Here is a 12,365-nt window from a genome sequence, read left to right on the forward strand (position 1 = left end):
ACCTATAATTTTAGAACAAAGGGGAGCAATTAATGTAGGGGGGAGTGCATGAAGTCTCCCAACAAAGCGGCCTGAGTGAGCAGTCCCTGTGTCACTTGGCGGTGGTGGTTTGGCCAGTAGGCGAATACAGACATTTTGGCAGAAGTTTCCAGAGCTTCTCGGTTTGGGGATGTTTTCCTTCTCCCCCGATGCACTTCCGGCTTCCGTGAGGTCTGTGTCCTGGTTCGGACAAGCTGCTGCAAAGCAGAGGGCTCCCCCTTGTCGGGGCTTGGGGCATTTTCAGCTGTACCCCCAGGGACTTCACGAATCCCTGTCGCTGCAGATTCAGCCTGCAGCTGGGGAGTTTGGGACACACCATTGAGAGGGACACTGGCCAGGAGGGACGGGGAGCTGGTGGCTGCACACGGGGTTCGGGGAGGGGGACAGGGAGAGTGCTGAGAGGTGGGGACATGCTTAGTATGTTATGTTTCACATTCAGAGCTCCTGTCTCCATAGCCAGCCTTGAAGCTCGGGGGTCACACAAGGAATTCTCAGGTGGCAGGGACCGCCTTCCCCAAGCCTGCATCTTAGTGGGGTGCCACATTCGTCCTGGCCCCGGGGACCTGTGCCTCCACTCAGCCTCCAGCCCTTGAGGGGGCGAAGGGGTGAGTCACCATGCAACCTCCGGCCAGCCCCCCACCGCACCACTACAGTGTCTCTCCCCTAATCTTCCAGCCTGGGGGTGCCGAGACCTCGTCTGCTACACCGATTACTTCCAAACAGTCACCTGCACCCTGGAGACAAGGACCCTCCACCCGGGCATGCTCACCCTCACCTGGTAAGTGGCCAGACCTCAGCAGCCCTGGGGATGCCACTCAGGGTAGCCGCTGGAGGGCTGGCGTGCAGCAGGACCGCAGGACCACAGACCAAGTTGGACCTACTATGTGACCCACGGATGGCTTAGCAATCAACATAGTAGGTCCACTTCCTGAGGGTTCTCCCAGCAAGTTCACCAACGGCATTTGGTTTTGCCCCAAGAAAGACGGTTCGTTGGTGGGGAATCGCCCTGCCCATTTAACAGACGGGCACCCCAGGCTCACGGTGCTTGTCCGAAGCACGCAGTGGAGAGACCATGGGGCAGTTTCATCTGGCTCTAAAGGCCATACTCTCTTGCCCACACAGCCCTAATTGTGGGGGTTTTTTAAAGGATTTATTTGTTCATTTTAGAGCAGAGTATGGAGGGGCAGAGGGAGAGAACCCAAGCAGACTCCGTGCTGAGCGCGGAACCCAGCATGGGGCTTGAGCCCACGACCCCGAGCTCATGACCTGAGCTGAAACCAAGAGTCGGCCGCTCAACCGACTGGGCCACCCAGGCACCCCCAGCCCTAACTGTGGTTTTGAGACCTGTGGACGACGAAACTCCCACATGACTTTTTTTAGCGCTTAGTACATCCCAGGCTCCCTGTTCTGTGCCTCTATGAACGACTGTTTTTCCCTTCCTCACAATTATTACTCCCATTTTACACATGAGCACACTGGGGTTCAGAGAGGTTATGCAACTCACCAAGGGCACATGGCCAGTGAATGGTGGAGCTGGGATTCAAACACAGGCGGCCTGATTAGTCCACATTGTTAAAGAACAGTGAGGGGAGACTTCACTCAAGATCATAGTGAGAGATGCAGGGACCACTGCATGGGGCTTTGCAGTAGGGGGAGAGATCAGGCTTAACACCAAGTGGGGATGGGCGGTCAGGGCAGGCCTCTCTGGATGAGAAGGAGGCTGCTGGTGAGCTGGAGACGGAGCATTGCAGTTGGAGGCACTGCCTGTGCAAAGGCCCTGAGGTGGAGGAAGAGCTGGTGAGTTTGAGGAATAGCGAGGAAGTCGGTGTGGCTAGAGCAGAGTGAGTCAGTGTGAGGGAGAATAACAAGAAAAGAAGGTGAGAGGGAGGCCGAGGTCAGATTTCCCTGTATGGGTGGCGAGAGGTCCCATATTTTAGGCATGGGAGTGACAGGAAGTTTTTAAAGCCTCCCCAGGCTCCTGTGCAAAAGGCTTGCTTTGATTGAGCAAAAGTTTCTATCTTAACAAATATTTAGTGGAGAATAGAGTCTTCGCATCCGTATTGGCCTTGAAGGGAAGGGTAGTCATGTTCAGAGCCTGAAGGTGTAGGTAGGGAAATAAATATCTGCTGAACTCCTATACATACTTCAAAACCCATCCCTTAATGCCTAGTGGAAGTAAAAAGGCCAGAGGAGGGCTCCCAATCCCATATCAACAGCGTCCCTGAAATTTCAGCCAGAGCAGGGGATGAGGTTCATTTGGCTCTTACCTTGGCCTTCAGCCCAGGTACTCACTGGGTACTCCGTGGATGCTGGATGGAAGGAGGGCAGGAAGGAGACCTGAGGTGCTTAGCATCCTTCCTATAGGACTGTGATGCAGCTGATGGGATTGACAGGGACACACTTAGGCTCAGGCTAGGCAAGAATGGCCCAAATTTCCAAAGTTGAGAGTTGCTGCCTTATGTGAGGTGGTGAGTTCCTCATTCCTTGGAGGCATACAAGCCAGACCTAGACACAACCCATCAGGGATGCTTCGGGGGAGGCAACACCTTCCCTGGGAAAGCGTTGGTGGACCAGGTGATCCTACTCCCCAGCCTCCCCTCAAATCCCTCCAAGCCCCGAACTTCTGGCCGTGTGCACGGAGCCCCTCTGGCCTCTAGCCATGACTGGCTGCTCTGTCCTTGAAGGCAAGACCCATATGGAGAACTGGAGGACGAGGTCACCTCCTGCAGCCTCCACCGGTCCGCCCACAACGCCACGCATGCCAAGTACACATGCCACATGGATGTGTTTCGATTCATGGCCGACGACATTTTCAGCGTCAATGTCACGGACCAGTCCGGAAGTTACTCCCAGGAGTGTGGCAGCTTCGTCCTGGCCGACAGCAGTGAGTATCCCCGGGACCCCAGAGCAGAGGAGAACCCAGGTCGGGGCTGACTCCCACGGCCCGCTGGCCGGCTCTCCCCCATCGTCAAACTGACCTGTCCTAGGCGCTCATTTCTCAGTTTGTTCTCTAGAAGCATGACTAAGGTGGGATGGGTTGATACCTAGGTCTGGGCCTTAACCGAAGGGAGGCAGCAGAGGCCTGAAACCGAGCTGGATGGGGGCCCAGGACCTGCCCGTCTGTGACCCCGGACTGGCTCACTATTTGTAGAGTGAGGGCCCTTCTGGGCTTCTGCCTCCATTTTGAGGCAAGTTGGGGAGGTGGTGTAACGGGAGAAAGACTTCCCTGAGATTTCTCCCGTTTATTAGCTCCAACGAGGCCCAGAATTTCCCTCCCCCTTGCAGGAAGGAAGGAGGCCTGGCTGGGGGAAGCGGTTGTTTCTATGGGTCCAGAGCCAGGGTGGGGCAGGGAAGGGCACAGGAGGCAGCTGTGAGGAGTGTCCAGGGAGCGAGTGAGAGGCCCGTGCCCAGAGGCATACAAGCAGACCACGAAGAGAAACCTGCCCTTGGTGGGGCTCAGCCCTGCGTCCTGGGAGGTTGTCCCCCGATTCCCAGTGGTGGGGCAAGAACATAAGAGGGCATCTGTCATTCATGCTGGGGGGGTCCAGGCTTGTGCCACTTTGCACACAGAGGGTGTGAGCAAAGCTTCACACATACCCAGACACACCTAGACTCATACACACACACACACACTCATAAATACACCTCAGAGGCACAGATGTCTTACCAACAACCCGGGGCCTGGACAGCTTGGACAGAGAGATGCTGACGTGCTCTCTCAGACACGTGCCGGTGCGTGCACACGCGAGCACACACGTGCCCCCTTGGCCATTTGGCCCCAGGCGTGGCAAGCTCACGGAGCAGGGGCAGGGTGCAGGGCGGAGAAGGAGCTGCTTTGCTTTCCAGGGGCCTCCAAGTCACGGTTCCCTCTGACCCCTCCTCCCTGCCCTCCCTGCCGGGGCCCGAGGCCCCCCTGTGCCCAGATGTGGCAGGAGGCGGCATTCGGCTCCCAGGCCACTCCCGGCCCCTTCTTCCTCCTGGGCACTGGGCTACGCCAACATCCGAGTCCCTCCCTGAATCGGTCCACACCACCCAGCCCAGGCCACACAGAGGGAAGCGGAGAGCTCCATCGGCCTGGGGAAGACAGAAGCAGGTTTAAGAACGAGTCCAGTCCAAACGGACCCATGGTTCAAAGACAGAAAAGCCCTCGCTGGGGCCCTGGGAATGTGGGCCTTCTCCCACCTCGGGCAGAGAAGGAAGCAGCGTTAGAGCTCCTTTTGCAACCCCTGAAAGGTCCATCTGTTGATTTAATAAGTATTTCTGCAGGGTCTGTGGTGCACCCGCTCTGTCTTGGGAGCTGTGGGCTCAGCGTTGACCCAGGAGAACAAAACCTCAGCCCCAAGCAGCTCAGACCCCAGAGAAGGGGTGGACGGTGAACAGGGTCCCACAGGGAAATGCAGAAAATGTCCAATGTTGGCAAATAAGGTGGAAGAAGAAGAGAGAGCGGGAGCCGGGAAACAGGAGCCCATGGCTTCTCTCTCCCCCAAGGGACCTCCTTCTGCTCCTGAGTTTGGTCCCCGAGAACTGTCACCCCATGAAAGAGGAGCTGGTACCCTTTACAAGAGAAGAAATGAAGGCATATAACGTGTTGTATCCTGCTCACGTTCATGAAAGAAATTTGGGGTAGAGCAGAACGGGAGGCCTGGCTTTGACCTTTGCCTGGGAGGTACCCAGGAAGGTGTGGTGTTGCCCTTTCCAGAAGTCTCGGAACCCAGGGCCACTGAGGAGGGTCAGACTGCTCTGCAGGCAGCCCTGCAGGAGCTCAGTAGCGCTGGCTTTCACCATTAACATTAATGAATATTAATGCTAGCTCATTAGCATTAATGCCAACCAGAGTCTTTAGGCTTCTCTGGGAAGCTGCAGCTAAGAGAAAATGACGTCATGGTTTGGAACAGAAACGCAGAACCAGTGCCTCTGGCCCACATGCAAGATTTTGTATTAGGAGCTAACCATTTTTTTTAAAAAGATTTTTAATGGATTTATTTGAGGGTGCGTCCATGCAGAAGAGAGATTGAGAGAGAGAGGGCACGAGCGGGGATGGGGGGGAAAGGGGTAGGTAGAGGCAGGGGAAAAGCAGGCTCCCTACTGAGCAGAGAGCCAGACAGGAGACTTGATCCCAGGACCGCAGGATCATGAGCTGAGCCAAAGGCAGACACTTAACTGACTGAGCCACCCAGCACCTGGATTAGCAGCAAACTTCAATGTTGGAGAGAGCTTTCCGCCATCTGGGATTCCAGGCTGTTCTTCTCTGGCCATCCTGGCCTGCAGTCCTGCCCAGCCTGCGTGTGGCATCCCCCTTCCTTGTCCTCAGACCCCAAACCGGCTTCGCGCACTTCTGTTACCCTCCCGCCCCCGTGGCTGCAACTCCAATGTGGTTTGAACTTCTCATTTCTCAGATGCACAAACTGAGGCCCGGAGACAGGGGCTGCCTCACCCAGAGTCACATGGGGGTACGGATCCTGACCCCACCACCAACACCGGCTAGGGTGTGGGGGAACTTCCCGCCACCACATCCTTCTCCACTGCGGCCCGATCTCACCCCTTTCTTATCTTTCTGGCTTTTCCCTTCAAGTCAAGCCGTCCCCCCCTTTCAACGTGACCGTGACCATGAACTTCTCAGGACATTATAACATCTCCTGGAGCTCCAATTACGATTCCTACGCGCTGAAGGGCAAGCTGCAGTTTGAGCTGCGATACAGGAAGTGGGGAGGCCCCTGGGCTCTGGTGAGGCTTGCAGAGGCTCGGGGAAGGAGGGGAGGGGAGGTGCCACACCGCCTTGCAGAGCATCCGGGGCGCTGGTGGTGGGGAGGGGGTCCAAGAGACAGGTGAGTGGGTGACTCACAGCCCAGAATGGAACCAAGGACCCCCCAGGGCTGGAAGTTGCCCCTTCCACCCTTCCACCCCATGCTGCCTCTCCTCATTTCTCCCTGCGGTAGGAGGCCCCTCAAAATTCTTTCCTTCCTGCCCCTGGTTCCTCGACCACCCTGCCAGAGAGGAAGGGGGTGGCACTTCCTCAGGTCTCCTCCTGGAGTCTAGTACAGTCACAGCCGAGGAAGGTTCAGAAATGGGGCCATCTGGAGCCTTCCCACCTGACCTAGAATGGCCACAGGTGAAGAGCTCCAGAAGTTTCAATAACCAAGAAAGTCCAGTGTTAGAGGGACCATTGTTTCCAAGGTGAAGGCTTCTAGAAGTAGTCTTGTTTAGAGTGTTAGAGAGTTCCCAAAGGGAACTATTCAGAACAGTCACGGCTGAAATCTTCTAGAATGATCCATCCTTCAGAGCGGTCCCAGTTGAAGAATTTCGTGCATGTGGTTGGAATGTTCCCCATGGAAGTTCCAGAGGTATCCTTTGCTGAGATGCCTGTGGTCGAAAGCTTCCAGAAATGCCCTCTATTGAGAAGGCCCATGAGGAATAATTCCAAAAGTGACAACTGTCTGGAATGCTGCCGGTTAAGGATTCCCAAGAGGGGCCACTGCTATTCCTGGGCTGGTCCTGGTCCTCGCAGAGGGGGGTCCCCTGGCAGGACAGTGAGGGGAGAGCTGGGGTCAGAGAGAAACAAGCTCTAGGCGGTGCCCATGGCTCCGTGCCACCCGCACCGGAGGGGCCAGGACTCAGGCTGAGCCTGGTCTTTTGGAGGGAGCAGGGACTGTGCAGGAGACCCTCATTCCCTTCCGTGGTGGCTGGTAAAGGGGGCTTCTGCTGGAGGCTGGGGCTGGCCTGGGTGGGCCTGATCCAGTGCTTCCTTTCCCTGCGTCGGCAGAGTCCGGGGAGAAAGCTGATCTCGGTGGATTCGAGAAGCGTCTCTCTCCTTCCCTTGGAGTTCCAGAGCGACTCGAGCTATGAGCTGCAGATACGCGCAGGGCCCCAGGCCGGCTCGTCCTTCCAGGGGACCTGGAGTGAGTGGAGTGACCCAGTCATCTTTCACACCCAGCCGGAAGGTAGGTGTGGCTCCTGGCAGGGCGTTCGGTGCTCCTAGTAACTCCCCGCAGTGGGAATTATTATCCCCATCTCGCAGATGGGAACACGGAGGCCCAGAGAGATGAAGTCTCTTGCCTGGGGTGGGGGTGGGAGCAGGAGCCCAGACCACCTCACTTCAAGGCCCCCGCGGCCTTCCCACGTCCTCCACACCTGCCCGGACCCATTGCCCAGCACACCCGCCCCACGTGGCCTCTGGGAGCAGTGGGTTCCCCTTCACCCAGTGTCTGCTTCCTTTCCAGAGATAAAGGGAGGCTGGCGTACTTACCTGCTGTATCTCCTCCTGGTCATCATACTCCCCATCCTCGTCTTCTTAGGCCTGAAGATCCACCTGCCTTGGAGGTGAGGCCAAGGATTCGGGGAGGCAGGGGGAGGGGGTCGGCCTGGGCTACAGCCTCCCAATGACCACGCAGGGTTAGGGGACACAACCTGTCATCGTGACAGTGATCTTGAGAATGATGGTGATGAGAAACAGCTCCCACCCGCCTCACCTTCACCCCTGCCTCGGGAGCTTGCCGTTTGGTACTTACCCCCTGGGCAGAAGGGGCAAGCGAGGAGGCACAGAGCTGGCAAGGAACTTGCCCAAAGCCGCACAGCTCTGAAGGAGAGGAGGTGGAGTCCGCCCCTGTGCTCGTGACCGTGACCTAGGCTATGATCTTGTCCAGTGACGTTGACGCTTTGAGTCCGGGTGGGGGGGCATGCGGGGCCACCAGGTGGGGGTGAAGGGTGGGTGTGATAATCCGCCCCCTTCCCTCTGCTCCACCCGGAGCTTTTGCTTTCATCCATTTATATGCTGGGTTTCTGCTGAATGTTGCCACTAATTAAAATGAAAATCTGAACTCTGCTGGCCTTCAGGAGCGCTGCCGATGGAGGCAGGAGCTGCAGCCAGGGTTTGCTGAGCCTTGGGCGGGGGGGCTCTGACACCCGGCTCAATGTGTTCATCCTCATCCAGAGGCTTTGATAAAGATGGAGGCAGAGAAGCTGGAGGGGGAAAGAGTGCGATGCGAGTAATAATGACTATCACGGAGCGCTCTCTGGGTGCTGGGGTGCTGGGGCGCTGTGCAGACACCCGCCAAGTGCTCCTCGCACCCCTGTGGAACCGGCTCTTTGCTCACCCCTGGTGGTGGAGGAGGAAGTTGAGGCTCAGAGGGGGAGCCAAGCACTTAAACTCTGGGCACCTTCGCAAGACTTGCTGCCCCCATTTTACGGATGTGGAAAATGAGGCCCCGGGTAGAGGGGTGGAAGGGAGGTGCGTGGGTGTGCTTTGGGAGGGGGGCTGAGTCTCCTGCAGGACAAAGCTGGGGAGCCCTTGAGCGGGAGGCCAGGCTGCCCTCTGGGGGATGGTGAGGGCTCACCTCGTCTTTGCCCTCCCAGGCTGTGGAAGAAGGTGTGGGGACAGGTGCCCAGCCCACAGAAGTTCTTCCAGCCCCTCTACGTGGGCCACAGTGGAGACTTCAAGGTGAGTGCTCTCCAGCCTGAGACAAGCCCGTCAGAGCCTCTTACCCTCTGGGAGCTTACCTCCACCCACGCACTAGGACCCCAGCCCCACCCTGCAGGCCCAGAGCACCCAGGCCCCAGCCAGGCCCCGTCTCCGCATCTGCAAAGCGCAGGAAGTAATTCGGGTGGGGCGGAACTGGTATAAGAATGGGCAGCATCTCCCAACCCAGGAGCCAGGCTGGGGGAGGGGTGAGCCAGGTGGTTCCTTGAATCACAAACTGGCCTCCTGCTCCTTTGTCAGAAGCCTTTGAGTTGGAGGTAGAGACGGAGTGGGTTCTGGGAAGGGTATGGCCCCACCTGCAAAACACACCAACCCCCTGCCAAGCCCCAACCACCCGTCACCCGTCGGCGCCCACAGCTGTCTGTGCCCATTTACCGCTCACCACCCACCCCGCGTGGGAGGGCCCGCCGCAGAGAGGATGTGGTGACAGGTGGGGGGGGGGGGGGCAGCCCGCCCACTCCAGCTGAGCCTGGATGTCAGGAAACGTGGACCAGAGCATCGGCTGAGCTCCTGCTGTGTGCCTGGCACTGCACTGAGCGCCCTCTGCCCTCTGCCCCTTCCATCCTGATCACGGCCCCTGGGGGGGGGTGCTCTGTTGTCCGCGGCCACCCCTGGGGAGACTGAGGCTCCGAGTGGGGAAGCAGCTTTCCTGAGGCAGGGGAGCGGCCTGGACTCCCCACCCCACGGGAGAGAGACCTTCCCCCTTCCTCTGCACCTTCCCTGAAGCTCAGATCCCACACCTGTTTGGGGTTTACTTGCCGGATACCCACGTACCGTGCGCCCGGCCCTGTGCTAGGAGCTTCAGCGATGTGAGTGCATTAACTTCTCACTGCAGCTCTGTGCCGTGGGCACTCCTGGCAGATGGGGGGGCCTCATCCAGGTCCCGAGATGTTTTCTGAGGCAGCAGGCTCAAAACTGGGAGATTCTGGTTCTCCGGAGTTCTCACTGCCGCTCGGATGGGGACCCAGTGTCATGAGTGGGACCCCTGGCTGGCGAGGGCGGGCAGGGGGTCCCTCAAAGCTTGGGGGTGCTGCCTTGTCTGTCAACACCCCACATCCCTTACCCTCCAAGCACACAGAGGCCTTTCCAAGTGGTTTGTCACTGATTCACTCCGCATGTTCATTTAGTTAATACACATTTATCGGGCACCAACTGTATGCGAGGCACTGTGCGAGCCTCCAGGGATATAAATGGGACCAGAAGAATTGAGGCTTCTGCCCTGGCCAAGTGTCCACTCCAGTGGGACACCAACAGGAGAATTTCAGTTTTCAAGTGTCCTTGAGGAAATGAAACAGGGGACCAGGTGGCAGCTCCGTCACCCAGACCTCAAGCCCTCCTGCCCCCTTGTCCCTATAACTCAGCAATCTGCTACCCAGGCCCTATGCAGACCCCAGGCCACTGAGCACTGATTGTCTGGCAGGCTACTGAGGGCAGCGGCTCCCTCCTGCAGGTGGGGAAACTGAGGCCCCAGGAGGAAGCGTCCCTGGATAGGGGCGCACCATGGTTCTGACCCCTGGTGCTCTCTTTATTCTCTTGTGTCTCTGTCTTGTCTCTATTATGTCTGTCTGTCCATACCCTCCTTGCCCCCTTCCTGTCATGACCGTCCCCCTTTTCTCTCTCACAGAAATGGGTGGGTGCACCCTTCACTGCCTCCAGCCTGGAGCTGGGACCCCGGAGCCCCGAGGTGCTCTCTTCCCTGCAGACACACACCTGCTGCCCTCCGCGGAGCGCCACCAAGGGGCTGCAGCCCACGCAGCTGCTGGAGTCCACTGACCTGGTGGAAGCTGATGGGCTGCCTGAGCTGGGCTTCTGGGGCCTGGCCCCCTTCACTGCTGGCAGCTTGGGTGGCTCGGCTTACAGCCAGGAGAGGGACCGACCATATGGCGTCGTACTCTCCATTGACACGGTGACCGTAGCAGACACAGAGGGGCCGTGTGCCTGGTCCTGCACCTGTGGGGATGATGGCTACCCAGCCCTGAACTTGGACGCCAGCCTGGAGCCCAGCTCAGGCGCCGAGGACCCGCTCTTGGACACCGGGACTACGGTCCTCTCCTGTGGCTGCGTCTCGACTGGTGGCCTTGCCGGGCTGGGAGGCCCTCCTGGCAGCCTCCTCGACGGACTAAAGCTGCCCCTTGAAGATGAGGCAGGTTGGACCCCGGGGCCGCCGTGGAGTGGCGGGCCCCCCAGAGGGGCGTCGGACAGCGAAGCGGGCTCGCCTCCCGCCGGCCTGGACATGGACACTTTTGACAGCGGCTTCGCGGGCTCTGACTGCGGCAGCCCCGTGGAGTGTGACTTCACCAGCCCCAGTGACGAAGGGCCCCCCAGGAGCTACCTCCGCCAGTGGGTGGTCATGGCCCCTCCCCCTGAGGGCCCAGGGCCCCAGGCCAGCCAGTGAGGCCGCCTGGCTGTCCAGAGCCCGCTGAGCCATTCGGCCTGGAGCAGAGCTGCGCTCACCTGGGCCGTGGGATGAAGAGGCCTACGACCTCTGGGCCCCCAGATGGGGCCCCTGAGCCTGGTTGACACTGTGCATGTGTGGCCCAGGAGCACACGGGTGTGTCCCATGGGCGTGGAGGCAAGACGCATATGTGTCTGAGACTGTGTGCACACGATGACAGCCGCCCTCCTTTCCGGAAGTGGGGCGGCCCCCAGGTCGTGTGCTGAGAGGCTACTCCCACGTTGCCCACAGGGCCCACTGGGACCTGGAACAGGCACCCGTCCCCGCCCTGGAGGTCCTGCCTCCAGGAGCCTTGAGAAGTCCCTACCGTCCCTTTTCACTTCTCAGGGGGAGGGGAAGAGGATGGAGTGAGCCCACTGTGACCCTGGGTGTGGGAAGGTCTGTGGGGGCCCGTGGACCGAGGTCTGAATCCCGACTGTGATGCCCCTGGGCTGTGCCACCTTGGGCAAGCGGCTTCCCCTCTCTGGGCTGGAGTTTCCTGTCTGGACAAGGAGGTGCGGGTAGCGTGACCCACCTTGGGGAGAACTCGGTGAGGTCACCCACTGTACGGGCTGCAGGAGAGCAGGCCCTCAATAAATGCAGATTCCTTCCTTCTGGGGCCCCAGACCGTGGCTTGTGCTGGCGGTGGGCGGGGGTGAGAAGGCAACACAGCTTGGGCTCCGCAGAGGGGCACTGGGGGGAGGGGTTTCCAGGCTTCCAGTCAGCCTGTCCCTTAGAAGCAGCCCCTGCCAGCCAAGATTTGCTGGCTCCTGCTGCCCACTTAGTTATTCCCTTTATGCTCCCAAGAAATATTTATCAGGCACAAATACGGGTGCCAGGTTCTGGGGTGCAGGGCGGCGGGGGGAGGGGACACCTCCTTTGGCCCTCCTGGTGGGGGAGGGGCAGGCAGGAATCCTCCGTGATGACTCAGCCCTCTGCTCTCCCCGGGAATCGGGAATCGGGTAGTCAAGGTCTTGCTGAGGATTTCTCAGGGAGCCTGTTCAAATGTGAATTGAGAAGCTAAGAAAATCCATCTTGGCCACTTTTGAAGGCTCCTTACCGAACATCAGCTCTGGCCCAGAGACCGCAGGCAGCTCCCACTTTCGAAAACAAAACCATAACCAACCAACGAGAGAGCATAGGCTGTTTTCCCAATTGGGGTGCTCACCTTTAGAGGAGTCTTTTTCTGAGACCACCAAGCAGGGTTAGGGAGGCCGAGAGTCTGACTCAGCTCTCAGAGCCCCCGGGGCATCTCTGCCCCGGCCTGGCACTGCCTGGGCCCTGTCATTCTCCCAGGAGGCCGGGCTGTGGGCAGAACCTGAAGGAGAAAGCTTGGGTTTGCCTCCCCTCTTGGATGAGTCTGGGCTTACAATTTGGTGGAAGTCGGTCCTGCAGAAAGCCTCACTGTGGCTCATCTGT

The 12,365-nt window shown here is 58.8% G+C and overlaps 1 protein-coding gene across 1 annotated transcript in view; it reads left to right on the plus strand.

Annotated features, from left to right (window-relative positions):
• IL21R (interleukin 21 receptor) overlaps positions 1-11,560 on the plus strand; it is a 34,748-nt gene extending 23,188 nt beyond the window's left edge. The window contains exons 3-9 of the mRNA XM_057315189.1: positions 715-817; positions 2,724-2,923; positions 5,612-5,763; positions 6,800-6,977; positions 7,257-7,356; positions 8,389-8,473; positions 10,137-11,560. Coding sequence (XP_057171172.1) covers positions 715-817; positions 2,724-2,923; positions 5,612-5,763; positions 6,800-6,977; positions 7,257-7,356; positions 8,389-8,473; positions 10,137-10,907 — 1,589 coding nt within the window. The 3' untranslated portion in view covers positions 10,908-11,560. The remainder of the gene's footprint in view (positions 1-714; positions 818-2,723; positions 2,924-5,611; positions 5,764-6,799; positions 6,978-7,256; positions 7,357-8,388; positions 8,474-10,136) is intronic.
• The last annotated feature ends 805 nt before the right edge of the window (positions 11,561-12,365 follow it).

This window comes from Ursus arctos, unplaced genomic scaffold, assembly GCF_023065955.2.
Source record: "Ursus arctos isolate Adak ecotype North America unplaced genomic scaffold, UrsArc2.0 scaffold_2, whole genome shotgun sequence".
NCBI classification, from domain to species: Eukaryota; Metazoa; Chordata; class Mammalia; order Carnivora; family Ursidae; genus Ursus; species Ursus arctos.